At 38.5% G+C, this 20771-nt stretch overlaps 4 protein-coding genes and 2 pseudogenes across 4 annotated transcripts; all 6 read left to right on the top strand.

The window, feature by feature from the left end:
• The first annotated feature begins 8214 nt into the window (after positions 1-8214).
• Positions 8215-8774, top strand: LOC113498193 (annotated as a pseudogene).
• Positions 8775-9743: 969 nt separating this feature from the next.
• On the top strand, positions 9744-10582 carry LOC113498192 (keratin-associated protein 19-2-like). The gene is made up of 2 exons (XM_026878134.1): positions 9744-9755; positions 9980-10582. The coding sequence occupies exons 1-2, from the start codon at positions 9744-9746 to the stop codon at positions 10580-10582; spliced, it is 615 nt and encodes a 204-aa protein (XP_026733935.1).
• Positions 10583-11332: 750 nt separating this feature from the next.
• On the top strand, positions 11333-12396 carry LOC113498191 (annotated as a pseudogene).
• A 3153-nt stretch (positions 12397-15549) lies between these two features.
• LOC113498190 (cuticle protein 16.5-like) lies at positions 15550-16380 on the top strand (the record flags this gene model as incomplete). The annotated part of the gene is made up of 1 exon (XM_026878133.1): positions 15550-16380. A coding segment is annotated over one exon (723 nt), but the record flags the coding sequence as incomplete, so codon positions are not given.
• Positions 16381-17638: 1258 nt separating this feature from the next.
• Positions 17639-18302, top strand: LOC113498235 (cuticle protein 16.5-like). Its single transcript, XM_026878173.1, has one exon. The coding sequence runs from the start codon at positions 17709-17711 to the stop codon at positions 18300-18302; it is 594 nt and encodes a 197-aa protein (XP_026733974.1). The 5' UTR covers positions 17639-17708.
• Positions 18303-19216: 914 nt separating this feature from the next.
• Positions 19217-20283, top strand: LOC113498189 (cuticle protein 16.5-like). The gene is given in 3 exon segments (XM_026878132.1): positions 19217-19228; positions 19324-19713; positions 19715-20283. Coding segments are annotated over 3 exon segments (870 nt in total). The 3' UTR covers positions 20183-20283.
• The last annotated feature ends 488 nt before the right edge of the window (positions 20284-20771 follow it).

Raw genomic sequence — 20771 nt, 5'->3', positions numbered from 1 at the left:
CGAGCATGTTAATCAACCGTCAAATTGATAATATTTAGTTCCTAATATTAGGGTATATTAAAAGTTGCTCTTAAAAAACCTCAGAGCAGGAGTCATTTAAAAAAGAATGATATTAAAATTGTTAAACCCACGGTAAACAGTGAAGTATGAATAATGCAATGGATGATGAAGTGTCATTGTGTGACATTTATGAACAATTATTTTGTTTCAAGAGTCTTGTACATGATTACTCTGTTGAGATGCCTTCACGAGTGAAAGCCGCGATACTCTTTTGTCGTAAAATAAATTACATTTTCACATATTAATAAATCACAAATATTGGCCGCTTCCGCAATGAATACAGAATTATTCTACGCTACGATAAAATACTTCTTAAAAAATCTTTGGTACTTTGCCAAAACATATTTTCTCGTTATTACATACGTATGTAAAAGGATTTATTTATTTACTTTTGCTATAGGTAAATGTTTTGGGGAAATTATTGTAAAAATGTAGCGATAATAATATATTTCTGAATATTATAAGTTCAGGGAATTTGTCATAATTACTTTTTATACGACAAGCGTCTGGAGTCGATAATATTTATGATTAAATAAAAAAATACAATGAACGCGATAAACGGTAGCTTGATAAGTAAAGTGTCTGGTGCATAGCCAGGAATCGCATATTCGAGTAATAGGGATGATGACATTTTTTTTTGCAGTGTCCGTCTTGTAGTTTTTTGTATAATAATGGATACGTATTTTTTTAATTTGTCCCGCAAACATAAATTGACCAAATTACAGTGAATGAAACTTACGCGTGACGTCACGATTGAGTATAAATTTTACTCTATCATTACGTCACAAGCGTCTCCTAAACTTTAAAGCAGTTATTTTTTGTCAATTCTAGTTTTTCTGAAAAAGGAAAAAATACTTGTCTCATACTTTTCAATTATCTAACTGAGGGACTAATGAGATTTTTTCTTTTTATACCCAGTCATCATCCCTATTCACTTGTTTCACTGTATTATTTGTTTTTAATTCCAAACTGACTGTTACTTTAATGATTTTCTGATTATCATTTGGGGTTTTGTATATTTATTTAGGAGAACAACAATGTTCCATATATGCAGTATAAGATAGCTATGTATAGAGCACTATTTATTTGTAAAATTTTCCATCCGTGATGTAAAATGTATAGACTATAAGCTTACTAATCTACACTTAAGTAATAAATGTTTTTTTTGGGACTGTTCTAATTCTACTTAACCAAAAATGAGCTATGACTATAACAAGAATCAACAATGTAATAGAATCGAAAGCAATAGAAAATAGAAGTAATAGACACATAGACATGTCATCTGTAAGAATTTCAACTGTTTATCACGGTTTTGAGATACAGAGTCAGGCAGACAGCAGGAGGCAAAGGTGGAATCCTAATAAGGTACATAATAAGCGCCCGAGTCAATTTTCAATATTGTTTTTTTTTTAATTTAACTTGAATGAAAATAAAATAATTCATTTTTTCATGTTTTTTTTTTTGTCAGTGGATGGTTGCACTAGTAGTAAAAGTATCGGGTGTCATTAGCCTCAACAGATGCATCAATATTAAAAATTGACCCACCCATCACCATAGCTCGCAATACATATAGGCAGCAAGCCTGTAGCACTTTTTTTCTGGTTACATTGTGCCTACGAAATAATAAATAGGCTTTTATTGTAACAACACATGTTGCACGTCAGCGCACAAACTTGTTATCCTTATTGACTTATATTGAAGATTGCTCCGTTTGTCTGTATGTCCATCGCCGTCTTATATTTTACTGCAAAACGATTCATCTGTCCGATCGCTTGGCAAAACCTTTCTTCTGTTTTAAAGTAGATAAAATGGGGACTTTAGTACTTTCGTGTAGAGAATAATGTCCTAAATCATTCCATCACCTCTATTTGGTTTCATCCCGAAGCTAACCTTTTTTTAAAATTTGTGATATTCAGTGAAAACCTTTAAAATTGTCTTGCACACGGAGAAATCTCAGAATAACAGATGTGCAAGTCTTTAAGACATGCAAAAAGCTTTTATCATGTATGTACAATAATTTATAAAAATAAATATTAAAAAATAACATTATAAAAAAGAAAAATTCAATACATAACACTAATCACAGCACTGCAATTAAAACCTAGATACGTCTAATTATCACTCACAACCATTAATCATCACAAATAGTATGGCACGAGCATCGCCGCGGGGCAGCATGTATCTGTCAAACTCATTACGAAATACTTCGTACATGTATATTGAGGTGTACTGAGATTTTGTCGTGACCCGTTATCAAGCAAACAAGCTACGGGTCAACGAACTTATAGTACTAGTGACCTCAGGTATATAAATGTTAGATACGCTAGAATAATATTCAGAATAACATGCTCTTGTGGGAAGTTTTTAGGTTTTCGTTCCTAAAGGGTTGAATGGAACTATGTTTGTTTATCTCGGCTGATGGATGAACAGTCTGTCTATCTGTCTATACGTCCTTCCGTCACCATTCTGCATCTGATGAAGCTTAATAATTAGACAGGAGAAATTCTCACAGGTGATGTATTTCTTTTGCCGCTGTAACAACAAATACTTAGATTATGTTTAAAGTGGGTTGACCCACAACTTCATTTGCCACCCACTCAATTTCTTTTGGCTTAGCCAGATCACTGAGAACTCAGTGGACAAAACATTCAGTATTTCTAGACCGACTACCACTTGACCGGTTTTTTTTTATTTGTAGTTGAGAGTAGATCGACATTTCTAGTTTACGTTGTGTATTTTTACAACATACACGTTGTCAAACTGTTATTCATGTTTTCCCTGTCATTCTCAAATACGTTTTGGGAGACTCCATAATGGCGGGCAAGAGCATGATAAAACATACAAGTGATATAATTTTACTGACTCAAACTAAATTTGGAACAATAAAATTTCATATTTGAAAAATACGACAGGACACATTTGGTGTGGGAAAAGTGAAAATAGCACCAAATGAATTAAGTATTTTCTTTTAAAACTAGCTTTATACAACAGCATCAAACAAGTTTGCTCACATATGTCATAGCTGCTAAATTGTATATTTTTGTAACATCATTAGTTTAAATTTAGATTGACATCTGAATATCAATGTTTTCTATAAAACGAAATATCAGCAAGTTTTGGGCCGCGTTCACAGTAAGCGTTTCTCGGCGGATTATATCTTCATAGTATATCACTCGTTTTGGGATCCAAATTATAAAAGCGGAAACCTCTTTCTAAGGGTCCGTATTCTGTCCTGTATTCCTGAAGAATTGCCTAAATGTCCAATACTGACAAGACAAAGACACGACATTTGTTTAAATGTCACTTTTATACATTTGAAGTTATCTACTCACATACAACACACTCACACAACATATATAGAGCCTGGCCTGTTGGAGCAACATTGCTTAAGAGCTATAGTTGAATCGCTCAAATGTATTGAACTGACTTATCAAAGACATGTCACTTATCAAAAAGGAATAGCATTCCAATAAACACCTTTGCAGTTTGAAGTCGTTTTTAATGAAGCAGCCTCTAGGACATCTTGACCTATCTAAGTCACGTCAGTTGTTGAATTATAATATCAGCCCCATACATTTGAAGTGTATTCGTTGAATATTTTAATACGACGTAATAAAGAATGATAAATATGTCGGTAACTATTGACATTAGGCACATCAATAGGAACTTATTTTGTTATCTTTATTTTAGCATGGAATATTATTATCTGTGTTCTCTGTTCACAGTTTAAACGCGCCCTAATATGGAAATGGCCCGACCGGCCTCGACATGCTAATTACCATGTTATTGACCTATCAGCTATGGATGAAACTGCATCTCAGCCTTTTTCGTGGTCTACTTCACATCTTTTATTTATTTATGGTGCATACTAATGTAGACTAATATATTATTGACATAATTAATTTGATTAATATACGGATTAAGGACGTTAGACATTAGGTGATAATTTAAATATAGATCAAAACAAATGTTTATTAATTAGATGGCTAAATGTCTTTACTAATTTAGTTAGTAAGTAAGTAATATTTTTTTGAGATTTTGGAGCTGAAAATAGAATTAGATTTTTCTCTTTATTCTAAGAAATGACTTACTCAGGACTATTGGTATATTATCACCATGATTACGGTCTGAAAACGAGAATCCAAGAAAAAATAGTCTTAAAAAATGAATCACTTACATAAATAATAAAAAATGTTTGCTTCTTGTTATAGGATAATTTAATTGGCTAGTCTACTAACCTAAAATTAATTTTATAAATTAATTTATGTTCTAAATAACAAATCATTTTATTTGCAATGATACAAAAAGAAAAACCACAAAGTAAATACATTGTTTCAGTATGAAACGAATCAATGTTAACAATATTACAACACAATAAAAAAAAATGCATCCACATCCACTTCCCGTACAATTAAACATTAAAGTATTCCAAGAATTAGTTCACCTTCAGCATACTTTTATTATTATAATAATATAAAAAAATAAAATAATTTAAAAAGAGACCTTATGTTCAACATTAGTAGTACGATTATGCGTTATTTACAAAAATCGCCTAGAAACTTGACAATGGCGAGGCCGGCGATGTTTCCTGAGATTTGGTAACTATATAAGCTGACAGTTTTCGTTTTGCTAACATTCCTCGAGTTATATTCTAAGGAACTACATCAAAATGATCGCTAAGGTGAGTCTTGGACTTTACTAACAAGGATTCTTCCAAAATAAACATGTGACATTGTATTAGGCAAACAAGTGTGTGACATCTGGAACAGTGCAGTGATAATTGTTTTCGTCATCTTGTTTAAATCAAAGATCGCTTATTTACCTTTTCCCTTAAACTATGCGAATTGAGGTGCAATATGGAAATTTTGGTGGGAACTGCAAAACATGTTGATCTATTAAAGTAACCGGAGTTAAGGTCCCTAACGCAAACACAAGGCGGGCTTAAATACTAATCTAGAAAAAGTATTAAAAGTTAATTATAATACGTAATACAAACCCCATTATTCGAACATACCTCTTTTAGCCTATCCGCCACTACTCTTAGCCTTATTAACAGAAACATCAAGAGTCTTACCGCTGACTTAATAATGACAACATACATGTTTTTAATGACATACTGTCATATCACAACATCGTGTCATATTTGAGCATTTTGTCATGTCATGGCCACGCTATTTGTCTCGTGAGAGTTTCATTAAATATAGTGTTCATTTAAATTAGACTATTCGAGTTTTGCTCACATCTTACATTGGGCGCTAAAGCAGCCATATCTTGCACTTAGGTCGGTTAAAAAAGCCTTTTTTTCGGATGGGTAATCATCAAATGACTCCTGCACTTCGGGTTGAGTGGAAGGGAGTGTCCAACTCCTATTGACTAAAACCCACCCAAACCCAAGCCCTTCGTGTACCGGGGCCACAGTAAACCTTTCGGACAATCCCGCTGGTAAATAAAAAAAGCTCTGATCATGGATTTGTAGAAAATCTATGTTAGACTATTTAAGATCCTCTTCTATCATCGACCATTTTTCCATCTAAGTATCTTATACTTAAACGTTATGCATTAAAACCTTTTATACAATTGCACCTCAATTCCTTCACAGCATAGGTTTCATCATATTATATACTTGTACTCAAGTAGCGTTCGTCTGGATTACGGCAACGGAGCCGGTAGCACAGCTTTGGGCTTGAGCCAGAATTTAATTTTTCTCATAAGTGTGACAATACCTTACGTTAACTGATATTCAGAACCATCCGGTCTTAAGCTTCAAAAGCTACCTATAAAACTTTGAAAATGAGACCGTTCTAGTTTTTGAATCTCCATTTCAAGAGGTTATTATGCAATTCTGTCTTAATGCTGTTTGTAGTAGCACAAATGACGGAAAGGAGTTACGTAATGAAGCTAGGTAGATATGTCATTACTCATTTTATTACTCTTTGTCATCCAATATGCTTATGCCTCTTATTTATCGTGTCGTCTTTGGTCCTTTACCAGATTAATAAATGACAAGTGGTATGAAAGTTATCAGGTCGGTTTCCCATTAGCATTAATACTGAACAAGCATTTTATCACCGACTTTTCTCGAACTGGCTATTAATAAAATCCTTTTTATGAGCCAGTACAAAATGCAACACACCACAAACGAAATTTACGAAATTTTGTCAAACAAGCTTCAAGCTTCACAGCTTTGAGGTGAGTTCAAAAGGTTTCAAACCAAATACTTCGTGTTGGATTGAACTACCTACTTATTTGTCTCAAGCATTTCTCTATGTAGCAGGTACATGTACGTTTCGGAATCTTCATTAACTAAACTTAATTTTGTTCTTAGCTTCGGATCAAACTGTGCCTACTTAGCACTTAAGTAAGTAGGATTAATCTCGCCCCTAATTGCATGGAGATTACGATTATTAGTTGTAAGTATCGCAACTAGGTTTCATGTTTTACTCCATCTAACTTTTTGTTAATCTAAACCTAAGTAGTATATTTACTGACAATACATGGATTCACACACAGCCAAAACATTTCACTGTGTGCGAATACTTACTGAGGTTACTTACCATTGTCTATCCGTATTTCCGTCTGTCCTTGAGTCTGTTAACAGGCTTAATCTCAGAAACCCTTATAGACAGTTTAATTTTCACAGATTTATATCTGTTATTGGTACAGTCATGGATGGATGGCCATTTTGGAAAAAATGTTTACATAAAGTCTACCTCAGCAATGCCTCACACACTTGACCAGTTTCATTCCTAAAAATCAAAAACACTGCAACAAGCGTTTTGAGCTAAGTTTAATTTGACCTATGAATAGTATTTACAAATCTTTCCGATTTCAACATCTCTATGATCAATAATGAGAGTGGTTTAAAAGCTACATTCAAAATAAGCTTCTAGAAGTTTAAGCCCACTCATATACTTGCCTAATCCAGCTCTCATTAAGAAACTTTGGCCTTTAAGCGAATGAATCAGTACTGGTTTCAAATCTCTACCATCGGATACTTTCATAACATCTGTCACTTGCAAGCAATCAACTTAATCGTTAATCATAGGATCTACTTTAAGTAACGCATGCGTATTATAAGTTAGATCTCTTTATAAAGTTCTGCAACCGTATTTTAAATTATCATCATCGTTATTGGCAACTTTTGTCAACCCACTGCTGCTGCTTCTTACCTTTTTATAACACTTTTTACAAGCATTAAACGTGACGTTAAATATGTAATATTTTTAAAATGTCTCCCACCCAAACGTTCCAGCTACATGCAAAAAGTCTCATAGACTTGATATATTCATTAATAGAACACACGCTTGTCCTACGCGTAGATCGAATCCGCGACACGTCGCATAATCTTGACGTGGCAACCTTCAAGTTCGCTTCAACACATTTAAAAATTTGAGTGTTAACATAAGCGCTAATAATCAGAGAACGAGAGATGTAACGAAAAATGTTTAAACATGCTAACCTAATTAATTCCTAAAAGTGTCAATCTTCGTTTGGAAATTTTCGCAAGGTCAAAATTAACGCGATTTTTATTTATTGGATTTCAGATCATGTACCCTGTCACACAGATAGTACGATGATAATTTTGTAATTAAAGAAAATAAATATTTATACCAAATATGAATAATATTGATGTATTTCACTTATATCTAATCTGACATTATTTCATAGACCTCCGAGTTTATAGTAGTCGAGTTTAATTAAATGTCGATCGGAGGTCGATATTTGACTTAAACCACAATTTTGTTTCCGTATTTCTATATATAAACGTATTTGGTAACCATCCCGAAGTAAACAAAAGAGAAACGTTTATTTCGAACCATAAACTTGTAGATGGAATGAAATGACGTAGGTGGAAGACAAATGTAAATTGTCTTATGACAGTTGCTTGCACTTATGTCGTAATTGCCAAGGTAGTCAGTTGGCCTCGAAAGTACCCTAACGGCTACCAGTGCATGCAGTGAGGCAAATATTATGAGCCTACCTAATGAAGTCGAATAAATTGCATGACATGACGATACATACTCGTAAATACATTCATGTTTTGTTAATACCACTTTAATGCGAACTTTAGGTCGGACATTACTTACTATAAGTCTTACTGGATTGACGACAAAAGCTGACGTTAACACATATTTTACCTTATGTAACTGATTTTATTGTCCTTTTTCTAATGCAATCTCTCTGTTACAGTTTGTTGCTGTCATGTGCTTGTTCGGCGCAGTCCGCGCCAGTGGCTGGCATGGAGCCGGTCTCGGCTACTCCTCTGGCCTCGGCTATGCGTCTGGTCTCGGATACTCTGGCTACGTGGCCCCCGCCTACGCCTCACCTATTGTCGCTAAGACCGTAGTCGCAGCCCCCATTGTCACTAAAGCTGTGATTCCTGCCGTCGCCTACGCACCTGCTTTGTCATCCGTCTCCCGCTACCAAGTCCACTCATCCCCTATTGTGAAGTCCTACGTAGCCCCTGTGTCCTACGCGGCTTACTCTTCCCCCTACCCGTAGCCTACGGCCATGGCTACAGCGGTTTTGGCAGCTACGGCTATGGCGGTTACGGCCATGGTGCTAAATACCTCTGGTAAAAAGATAAAGGTGAACACCAAATAATAATTTTGATATAAAATTGTAAATATTGTATTTCTTTCGATGTAAAGTATGGATGTTCTAATTTATCAAAAGGCTCCTATGTATATAATAAACGTGTACCTGTTAAAGTATTTCCATGGTCTGATTTTTAACCCTATCCCATTACAGCTGAAAAAATAATTTAAAAAGAAATAATAATGCTTGATGGAAATTTATAGGCAAGGCAGAACTCTTTTCATATAAGAGAGCACAGCTAATTTATCAAATATAAACAATAAAATATACGTACATATCGAAAATACCTCAACGGAATATTACGGAAGAGAACCGCTCCTTTGTTTCACACACTTTTAATACAATCTCGTCAATGATAACTTCAACATTTCGAAGGCATCCTCTCACATCGTTGACAAAACTGAAGTCACGGTCACTCAATGCAACTGTCATTTAGAACAAGCACAAACGCTAAGGGAACCAAAAAGCTTGTGAATGCGAATAAGATAAAATAAGATACGTATTTATTTAAGTTGCGGAAAAAATGAGGTATTGAGAAGACGTAAGCGGGTTTTACACAGTAAATTATTGATATTCAAGACTCATTGTCTTTGTCCAAGTATTGTCAAACTCCGAGCTTATTATCAGCTGTCAAAGAAGATGCTTCGTATTTTTGGAAGTGATACGCCATTTTTATTTGCGAAATCAATTACTCACACAAGTTACATGAATGGCAACAAATCGTTAATGGTCTGAGAAATGCACAATTTTCTTACTACACATTTTTGTAGTTATCTCTAACAATCTTGTATAACAATACTCAAGATAAAACCGAAAATAACAGATTATCATCTAATAAACTATTCTTATTAAAATGTTCTCTATTTACCGGTAACAAGGTTCTAAATTACCTACAGTTTTTTCTACACATTAGTTAATGTTGCATCTGAGTATATGCCTAATTATAAAAACCGTTACGCTCCGTTTTTCTTAAATCTAATGGGACCTTGAAAAATAGTACTTATTTCCTACGTTTTTAATATAAAAGCTTGAAACAATAGCTCCTTAAACATTCAACTCATCACACTTGAAGAAATACCAGCAACATGTTTACCAAGGTAATTAAAACTGTTTAAATGTTAATTTAATACATTGTTTGATGTGAAAAAAAATGTTTAATTGTCAGTTTTTATGGCAATAAGACTCAAACAGCTGATAGTTTACATAAAACCTAGTCGAATCCTCTAAGCACTTACTAGATTAGACGTGTCTAGATTAACCAAGATTTTTATTGAACTATGTATTCGCAGTTGTAAAATTCCAATTGTTTCCACTATTATAGATCTTCGCCATCGCTGTCTGCCTATTCGGCCTAGCTCGAGCTGGAGCACTCTATGGAGGATCCAATGGATACTCCGGCTATGGTGCATACGGAGGCAACACCGGCTATGCCAGCGGCTATGGCGGATACGGAGGCTATGGCGGATACGGCAGTAACAGCGGATACGGCGGCTATGGCGGATACAGCGGCAACAGCCTTGGGTACGGCCTCAGCGGTCACGGTTACAGTGGCTACAGTCCAGCAACCTCATACACTTCAGTAACTAAAGTTGTCCCCGCAACCGGTTCTGGTTACGTTGGGTCCCATGGGGGATATTCTCAGGGTGCTCAGGGTGGTTACGGAGGTCTTGGCTACGGCTCTCACGGTTACAGCGATCTTGGCTACTCTGGTAATGGCTACAGCAACGCTGGCTATGGCGCCCATGGCTACAACAACCTCGGCTACGGCTCTGGTCTCGGCCACGCTACCTCCAGCGTGTCTGTATACTCTCCCCGCTACGCTAGCAACGGCTACGGCGGTTACGGCAGTGGCGGATACAGCAATGGCGGATACGGCTATAGCGGATACGGCCAAAACATATACGGAAACAAGCAAGCCTGGTGATTAATCTACCGTGTTGATTCCTATTAATAACGATGATGTTGTGATAACTCGAAAATAAATGTTTGAAAATGTAACATGTATTTTCATTATCAAACTATTATAGGCTTCATTATCATCATCATGACCATATTATCATTTGCAACACTAAATAACAAACAGTGATATTAATAAAACAATTATATATATAATGGATCATTATGAGCAATGCCTATGCATATGGAAATTATAAGTACTTAAATGAGATAATTAACAATGTAATGACTGAAAATTATTTAAATATATTTCTATTTTATGAATTAAAATATGTATGTATAAAGTGCATGTATATTAATTTATCACAAAAACACTACTACGATTTATTATATATAAGCCGGCAGAAGAAAAACCTACAATGTAGTCACTGTAGTCAGTGGCTGAACCAGAATACAACAAGTACTACAGTTTACAAAGCTACTAAAACCAATCCACAAACATTTACCCCATAATTAAAGATGTTAAAGACAAATTGACACTTCCGAAAACAACTTCCTTATAAATAAGTTCAGTACATACGATGGTATTTAGTGCCGACGCCTGCGGCGTATTACACAATACACTTCGCCGGGCGACTCACCTTGACATTGAAACCGAAAGTGCCCGCGGCTGATCCACAACAGGATTCAATACCAATACCAGTTTACAGACGCGATATAAAAGCGAAAGCATGTGCTCCAAAAAATATTACACACACCAACCTCATCCAATACAAACATGTACACCAAGGTAGTGCAGTGATTTCAATATTCATTATCTATTTATTAACGAAGATTTAAAATTTTGTTGGTGCTATTGAGCTGTTAACTATTTGATAAAATATGTTTAGAAAAAAGAATATCTAATCCAGAATTATTGTGATTTGTTTTTAATTAGTACCAGAGTGCACAGTATCGAAAGAAGAAAGTCATCATAAGTTAAGTAACAATCCTAATTCATATTTTTTCTATTAGGTCGTAGTATTCCTGTGCGCAGCGAGCTGGCGTCCGCGGCCACCTGCTGCAAGCACCGCGCCGTGGCCTACCAGCGCGCCCGTAGCGTACAGCCAGCGCCCGCCGTCTCCTCCGTGTCGTTCTCCTCGCACACCGCGCACGCTCCTGTCGCCACCTACTCCGCGGCGCCTGCTGTCGCCACCTACCACGCGGCCCCCGCTGTCGCTGCCTACTCCGCCCCAGTGTACGCCAAGTCCATCGCTCCCGCCGTGTCATACTCCTCCGTGTCCACCACTCTGCTCCCGTCGCGTACGCTAAGTCATACGCTGCGCCGCCGTCACCACCTACCACGCAGCTCCTGCTGTAGCTGCTTACTCTGCCCAGTGTACGCCAAGTCCATTGCCCCGCTGTGTCTTACTCCTCCGTATCCACTCACTCGCTCCCGTAGCTTACGCCAAGACCTACGCTGCCCCCGCATCGCCACCTACGCCGCCGCCCTGTGGTCACCAAGACCATCACCGCTCCGCGTTGCCACCTACTCCGCCCCCGTGTACGCTAAGTCATCGCCCCCGCCGTGTCCTACTCCTCAATCTCCCACTCCGCCCCCGTGACTTACGCCGCCGCTGCTCCCGTTGTAAGACCATCGCCGCTCCCGCATACGCGTCGTACGCCGCTGCTCCGGCTTACGCCTCATACGCCGCTGCCCCCATCGTCAAGTCTGCCGTGACTTACTCGGCCGCCCCTGCCGTCTCTCACGTCTCTTACTCTAGCAACGGCGCCAACTACGGCTGGTGAAAATTTGTTAAATAATATTTATTACTAGAAAATATTTGATTGTTATGTGAAATAACCACGAAATAAAAATTCAAAAATATTTACAGTATTTTACTTTACACTCTTTTTACTAACCTCAGCTAACTGAACCCTACAAAGTCTTAACCCTTTGACACACCACGGGAAATTAAACCTCGGACTGATAGAAACAAAAACTGGAAATATTACTACTAACTATGCGTATTTTTACTACGACTAATGCATATATTGCTAAAAAAATGGGTTCGAGAATTCCAATCCTTCATGACTTCAAGACGAAAAGTATTTTAGACTGAGAATGAATTTCTAATCTACATCATAAATATGAAGTTGCCGCACAGATATTTTACGATCGTATTCATGTTTAAAAAAGTATTAAGGTATCAAAACAACTATTATAGGATATAGGGTCATTGGTCAAAACCTGTTCTGAGAATCCTAAAATCGAATTGGCCAAGTACATCGGAAGTTGTAATGAAATATATATCCTTGCTTGCTAAACCTAAAGGTCTACGCATACTAGCTCACCGTTAAAGCTTATTTAATGAAACAACTACAGTTCTTTAAAAAAAGCTATGGCAAAATTGTCAAAACCAGCACTGGCTGGCTTTTTCCACTTCACCAGACAATTTGGCGAGACACAAAGTGCGTTTAGTCTGAGCAAACATAATGAGACCAATCACCGGATTCGCGACACATATCCGTACAAAAAGGTGAAAGATTGAAATGGTTGAATAACAAATAATTTTGTGGGGGCCCACTTGTTACCTACCTCCACCGACAAGTTAATTACTATAACTTTGCCTCCATCTAAATTTCAAATATTTGTTGTCATAGAGGCAATAGTAATTCGGCTGTTATTCCTACATCTTTGACAGTCGTTACAGGTAGTCAGAAGCTTGAAAAAGTCTGACAGCCGTCGTCGCCGACGTCTGATCGTGTTGCCCAGGTAACTGGGTTGAGGAGGTCAGATAGGCAGTCGCTTCTTGTAAAACACTGGTACTTAGCTGAAACCGGTTGGACTGGTAGCCGACCCCAACATAGTTGGGAAAAGGCTAGGCCAATGATGATAGAGGCAATAGTAATTCATAGTGTAAACCAATTTTTTTTACTGTCCAGCTATCATGGTTCATGGTTCATCGTCGCGGGTGACGGACAGATGGATATTCAGCGGGAACGACCGACGGACAGCGGAGCTACAATAACATGGGTTCCGTTTTTACGTCTTGAGTAGGAAGTCTTAAAACAAAGAATATTAGAAACGTTCGATTATTAAAGCATGGCCAACAATGTTATTATATGCTTGCAAAAAGCAAGAGAAAGTGGGTTCTATTTTTCTCCCTTGATCATGTATTCTTATCAACAATGAAATTCCCATACATCCGCTGTTTTTTTTGGAAATTATGATATTTGTACAGAACCCTCGGAGTTCGACTCGACAATCCGCCCCACAATTTTTCAGTATTATCGTTTAAATTAAAGTATTGAAGTCTTTTCCTCTAGTATGAATTGACCTTAAGACATAATAAAAATGCTATGAAGTCATGTGTTTATGTTAATAAGGACAAGTTGTGTTAAAGCTCAGCTTATATTGGCTTCTACGGCCTTCGATTTGATGTAATGATTAAGTGATTAGAGGTTTAGTATGAGCACGCAGCCTAACTTGAACAGAAATGACAAACATGCAATACTAATGGTAATTGTGAATCGTTGAGTAGATTGAGGTGATTTAAAATCACCCATTAATTTCGCTTTTTTTTTAATTCTTTTCGCACCAATCGTGCAATTGTTGTCTTTATGAGGTTTCATAAACATGGACAAGACAGCTAATCTAAGAACGGCCGTTCGTGGATCATAGAAAATGCTTCTCCTACGCAAGGAAACCTTGGGGTTATCGTGGTGCCCTATACCACTCGGCTATAAATACAGCATTAACTTTTTGCCAGGCTTATTTTGAAAAATAGTCCTTTTCTTTTACTAACTCAGGTACAGACAATAGATATTGAGCTACGCTGTGACAAGGATGGGCAGAATCTTTTTAGCGAAACAATTAAACAAAATAGTATTTTTTTCTCGGTTCACAAGTTCATATTTAAATAGTTCCCAAATTTCGAACCCATGACTAAACTAACCATAAACATTGTCTCCCTTTGTGTAAACCAAAACTAGGATAAAATGAATAATATTAAAGTATTTTTAAAGCTGAAAAGACGAAAATTACAAAGGAAATCCTCATGGAATTATCCATTTAAGTTATTACGAGTTAATTGAGTCTTTAAAACAATAGTTAAAAAACTAGACATCGCACGATAAAGCGAAAAATAATATTTTAAGTGTAGTTATTAGGATGCATTAACATTCAGGAAGAATGGACTGAGAAATCATAGTTTGATTTGTCAGTCAATAAATTAATAACATTTTTTTTTATTTATTCAAATTGTTTTTCTTAACTAGTATAAAAACGGTGTTATGGATTCTTCACATTACATTCCTCCGAAAATGCAGATTGAAATACCCAACAAAAGTCAGATATTGCAATCTGATATGCAAAACGAGTGCTATTAGGCAACGAAAGGTCTGATATATAAAATAGTAGAAATATTCTATATGTCACTGAAAAATATAGCTGTTGGTAAATCGACCCTTAGTAGTTAGTATATCTATTATCTGACTTCTATTTCAAATATAAATACTCGTATATTTACACCAAAAAAGAATAAAATTAGTTTATTTGTCCTAGATATACATTCCATCTTTCTAATTCACAGATCGTTCACTTACTAAGTATTCGGCATTGCGATATGTGCTAATTATACGTAGCATACGCAGCCCTCGGCGCGTGAGTCACACTGGTTTTGTTTTGACAGCGCAAACGAAGCTGTAGGCAATATCTCATGGAGATTCAATGCTAATACCAGTTTGCGAAGCCGATATAAAAGCGAAAGCAAGTGCTCCAAAAATTATTACAATCAACAACCTCATCCAATACAAACATGTACTCCAAGGTATTACAGTGATTTTATTAACGTATTTTATATTGTGCTTAATATTTTATTTTAACTCTATTCTACATTATAAGAGTGAATGATATACGTGATAATTATGTGCCCCATTAAATTCTGAAGCTGAAAGTGTTATATTGTGTAGTGTTATAGGTATAATATTGTTCATTAATTAAATATTTTTTTATGTCAGGTCGTAGTATTCCTGTGCGCGGCGAGCCTGGCGTCCGCCGGCCACCTGCTGCAAGCCGCCGCGCCCGTGGCGTACAGCGCGCCCGTAGCGTACAGCTCAGCGCCCGCCGTCTCCTCCGTGTCGTTCTCCTCGCACACCGCGCACGCTCCCGTCGCCACCTACTCCGCGGCGCCTGCTGTCGCCACCTACCACGCGGCCCCCGCTGTCGCTGCCTACTCCGCCCCGGTGTACGCCAAGTCCATCGCTCCCGCCGTGTCATACTCCTCCGTGTCCACCCACTCTGCTCCCGTCGCGTACGCTAAGTCATACGCTGCGCCCGCCGTTACCACCTACCACGCAGCTCCTGCTGTAGCTGCCTACTCTGCCCCAGTGTACGCCAAGTCCATTGCCCCCGCAGTGTCTTACTCCTCCGTGTCCACTCACTCCGCTCCCGTAGCTTACGCCAAGACCTACGCCGCCGCTGCCCCCGTGATTGCCAAGACCTACTCCGCTCCCGCCTACACCTCATACTCTACTGGCCCCGTGGTCACTAAGACTTACTCCGCTCCTTCTTACTCCACCTACGCCGCTGCTCCCGCGTACACCTCATACGCCGCCGCTCCCTCCTACAGCACATACGCCGCCGCTCCCGTCGTCAAGTCCGCCGTGACATACTCGGCTGCCCCTGCTGTATCCCACGTATCATACGCTGGTCTGGGAGCCAACTACGGCTGGTAAAAAGTTGGTTGTCGATATTGTAATCACTAGAATGAATTTGACTGTATATATTATTTAATACGTAATTTTAAGTCAAAAATGAAGTGAAAATAAAAGAATTTATTTATATTTTATTGTTTTATTATTTTGTACGGGAAATGAACAAATGGACACATTGAAAACTAGCTTTTCAATACCAGTATAAATTACAAAACTATGGAGTTTACGGTGACTTGCATTTGCTCACCAACTTACCTCATACCTTTAATGGTAATGTTGATTAAGACCATCGTTTATTATCATATTATAAAGCAAACTAAAATAAAAGGAAGCCCTTAAAACGTTTTGTCTTAATCCCATTAATATGGCTCTGGGGATCAGGTATGATTACTATCTAGTGTAGTCTTAAAAGTTCCTATAATATTATAATTTAATGCTGAGAAGTTTAAATATTGCCGTACTCCGCTAATTCAGTCGCAAAAATCTAAAACCCAATTCTATAAAGGAACGTTATGCTAATATTATTTATTTCAAAGTTCAAAATAAATTTGTCTAGCAGGATTATACAAAAAAGTTATTAAAATCTGTAATTTGCTCTGGTAAAATCTGCAACAAAGTCGTATTACTATTTTCCGAAGGTGCAGATCGTACTTATCATTAAAGTCTCACAACTCACAACCTCACTTAATATAACAATTTTGCCTGAAGATGGTATTAAAATACGGCGTAAAAAATACTAACAGTACCCGACATAATGATGTAACCTTGCTCCATTACTCCCTATTGGAATACGTACGAAATATCTCAGATTCAGTAAATTCACAAAATAACACTTCCAAATACCAAAGGTAATTAGGTGAGACCAGTAAACTTAAACTTAACGAACTGCGAAATATGTGTCTTATATGCCTTGTAATCGATCCACTTATAAATGTGAACAACATAATCTGGGTCTAGATAAACACGTGTTAAGGCATTTTACTGGTTTTCTGGACCAATTCTGATCTCAATGATGCTTAAGAGATTCAATGCTAATTCCAGTTTCCTAACCGATATATAAACGGTGGCAAGTGCTCCAAAATCATAGTACGAGCAAGTTTAATCCCAACATGTTCACCAAGGTACAGCTTAATTTTAATTAAATTAGTTTAAGAAAATAGTCTAAAGAGAGATTGATATAAGTTAGTTTTTACTTTTACAACTCTCTCTACTATCTATGCGATTGATCAGTAGTGACGAATTCAAACAGTAAAACAATTGTGAGACATTTCAATTTAGACTTAATGTTGCATTATAAGGTGATATGTTTGGCAAAAGATAAACCCTTAGGCCCTTTATCGAAGATGACTTCGAGATCCACAAACTATATTCGATACACTAAAGAAAATCATAATACATTGAAAGGTATTGCAATCAAATTTCTGAAGCTTTAAAATTTCTTTCAGGTTATCATCTTCATGTGCGCGGCGGGCATTGCCTCCGCTGGTCTGCTTGGCGCCCATGAAACGGTGGCGTACAACGCTGCCCCAGTGGCCACATACGCTGCCGCTCCGGCCTACGCAACATACACCGCCCCCACTGCTGCATACACAGCACCCGTGTTCGCTAGAACTGTATCTCCCGCTGTCTCGTACTCATCAGTTACCAGATCTGCGCCTGTGACCTACGCTGCTGCCGCTCCCGTCGTAGCCAACACTTACACCGCTCCGGCCTTCAGCGCTGCCTACACCGCTCCTGCCACCTACGCCGCTCCTGCTTTCGCTACATACACTGCTCCCGCTGCCAGGACCTACGCTACTCCTACTTTCACTGCAGCCTACACTGCTCCCGTCGCCAGGACTTACGCTGCGGCATACACTGCTCCTAGGACTTTTGCTGCCCCGGCTTTCGCCACCTACGCCTCAGCCCCTGTCGTAGCCAAGACCTTTACTCCAGCGGTGGCTGCCTACACCGCTGCTGCACCAGTTGTCAAATCCGCCGTAACGTACTCAGCTGCACCCGCCGTCTCTCACGTTGCATACACTGATGTAGGAGCCACCTACGGTTGGTGAACGTGAACAATTTTCAATTATTGGTTGTCGATGAATGAAAATAATTTACCTGAAAATGCTGAAAATAAGATAAATATACTTAACAAAAATTTTACTCGTTGTTTCCTTTTTACCTTTCCTTTTAGATGTCACGAATGAAAGTAGAGACCAATAATTCTGCGGAATGAATTCGTTTTGTATTGTAAATGAACAGTGTACGAAGGGATTTAGTACCAGCTTAGGCGGACTTTTAACAAAGATTCTGACATATAATTAGTTGTTTTATCTTACTGCTACTTATCCGTCGAGTGTGAACACTCCACTTTTCGTAAATCTAACTTCTGGAGTTGACTTATTGTTTGCTACCTTTTAAAAGTTACTGCAATAAACCGTGTGTGAAACATCCGAAAAAAGTTATTGTTTATTTGTATGAGATAATTTTGAAGGATAAGACGTTTCAATCAAAAACGGCTAATTATAATTCTATACAAAAAAAGCCGTTTCATAATCCAAGAAAGTATCAGGCATAACATCCAAATTATCTAAATGGGGCTTTTGTAGTGCTTCAAGTGAAACAGACTACAACGAACTGGGCGAGCCTTCATGTTTATATCGTGTGATTTGCATAAAACTCAATCCTCTCTAATACTTTAGAATCACCACACCAATCGATCAAAAAGAAGAATTAAGCCAGAGTGTTAAAATCATTCAGTATACCTACACTACTAAACGGAAGGTGAACACATTCGTGACATTTGATTAACTATAACTCGTTACGAAGTGCTAATTATAGACGACCGAAAACTTGCCGAAATAAACAGCTTCAGGCAGTGCCGGACAGATTCAATGCAGATTCAAGTTCGCAGTCGCCGATATAAAAGCGAAAGCAAGTGCTCCAAAAATTATTCCACTCAACAACTTCCTTCAATACAAACATGTACTCCAAGGTAATGAATAAAAATACTGTTTTTAAATCTTATCTTACGGGTTAACGACCTAAATATTGCATTGTTTATATGTTACTTCAATAAGTTTCTTGAAGTTAACTTATTTTCTGTGTTTCTATCAGGTCGTAGTATTCCTGTGCGCGGCGAGCCTGGCGTCCGCCGGCCACCTGCTGCAAGCCGCCGCGCCCGTGGCGTACAGCGTGCCCGTAGCGTACAGCTCAGCGCCCGCCGTCTCCTCCGTGTCGTTCTCCTCGCACACCGCGCACGCTCCCGTCGCCACCTACTCCGCGGCGCCTGCTGTCGCCACCTACCACGCGGCCCCCGCTGTCGCTGCCTACTCCGCCCCAGTATACGCCAAGTCCATCGCTCCCGCCGTGTCCTACTCCTCCGTGTCCACTCACTCCGCCCCGGTGTCTTACGCTAGGACCTACGCTGCCCCCGCAGTCAGCACCTACGCCGCCGCCCCTGTGATCACCAAGACCATCCGCTGCTCCCGCTGTTGCCACCTACTCTGCCCCCAGTGTACGCCAAGTCCATTGCCCCGCAGTGTCTTACTCCTCCGTGTCCACTCACTCCTCTCCCGTATCTTACGCTAGGACCTACGCTGCCCCCGCTGTCGCTACCTACGCCGCTGCTGCCCCAGTAGTCACCAAGACCATCGCCGCGCCCGCTGTCTCTTACTCCTCCGTGTCCACTCACTCCGCCCCCGTGTCCTACGCTAGGACCTACGCTGCCCCCGCTATCGCCACCTACGCCGCTGCTGCCCCCGTGGTCGCCAGGACCTACTCCGCTCCCGCCTACACCTCGTACTCTGCTGCCCCGTGGTCACTAAGACCTACTCCGCTCCCTCTTACGCTACATACCGCCGCCGCTCCGGCCTACTCCTCATACTCGGCCGCACCCGCTGTCTCTCACGTCTCATACTCCGGTCTAGGAGCCAACTACGGCTGGTGAACACATGATTGTTGATATTTATTACTAGAAATAGTACTAGTCAAATCAAGTGGAATAAGAAAAATGTTGGAAAAGAACAAATAAATAAAAATTGAAAAATATTTATGTATTTAATTATTTCCTGTCTGTATTTACTTCCTGAATGTTTCAGTTAAAAATGAAAAAAAGAGCGCATCGCCTTTTCATAATTTAAAAGGGGCATTAAGCCAGGCATTAGAGGCTCAATGCCCCCTTCTTCCTTCAAGAATGACACATGGAACAAAGAAACTTTAACTGCGCGGACAGTTTTTATGTTTGGTTTTTTTTTTAAGTAGCATTAATAAAATTTAATAGATAATTCAATATAAAAAAACAAGGACATAGAAACCTCTTTCTTTTTTTATTCACTTTTTGGGCGCTATTTGAAGTTACGAGCAATATTTTATGCTTTAAATAAATCAAGCACAAAATTAAATAAAAAACCCAGCGTTTTATGACTGGTCAGATGTTTTAATCTTCTGTGCTGATGACCACAGTTTACATTAGAACAACCGTAATAAAATATTTTTTTAAATATACTATAATACACAAATTTTTTCGTAGACTCTCG

The sequence above is a fragment of the Trichoplusia ni genome, chromosome 10 (assembly GCF_003590095.1).
Source record: "Trichoplusia ni isolate ovarian cell line Hi5 chromosome 10, tn1, whole genome shotgun sequence".
Lineage (NCBI taxonomy): Eukaryota > Metazoa > Arthropoda > Insecta > Lepidoptera > Noctuidae > Trichoplusia > Trichoplusia ni.
The sequence above is the reverse complement of the archived record's forward strand: the minus strand, read 5'-3'. Positions and strand labels throughout refer to the sequence as shown.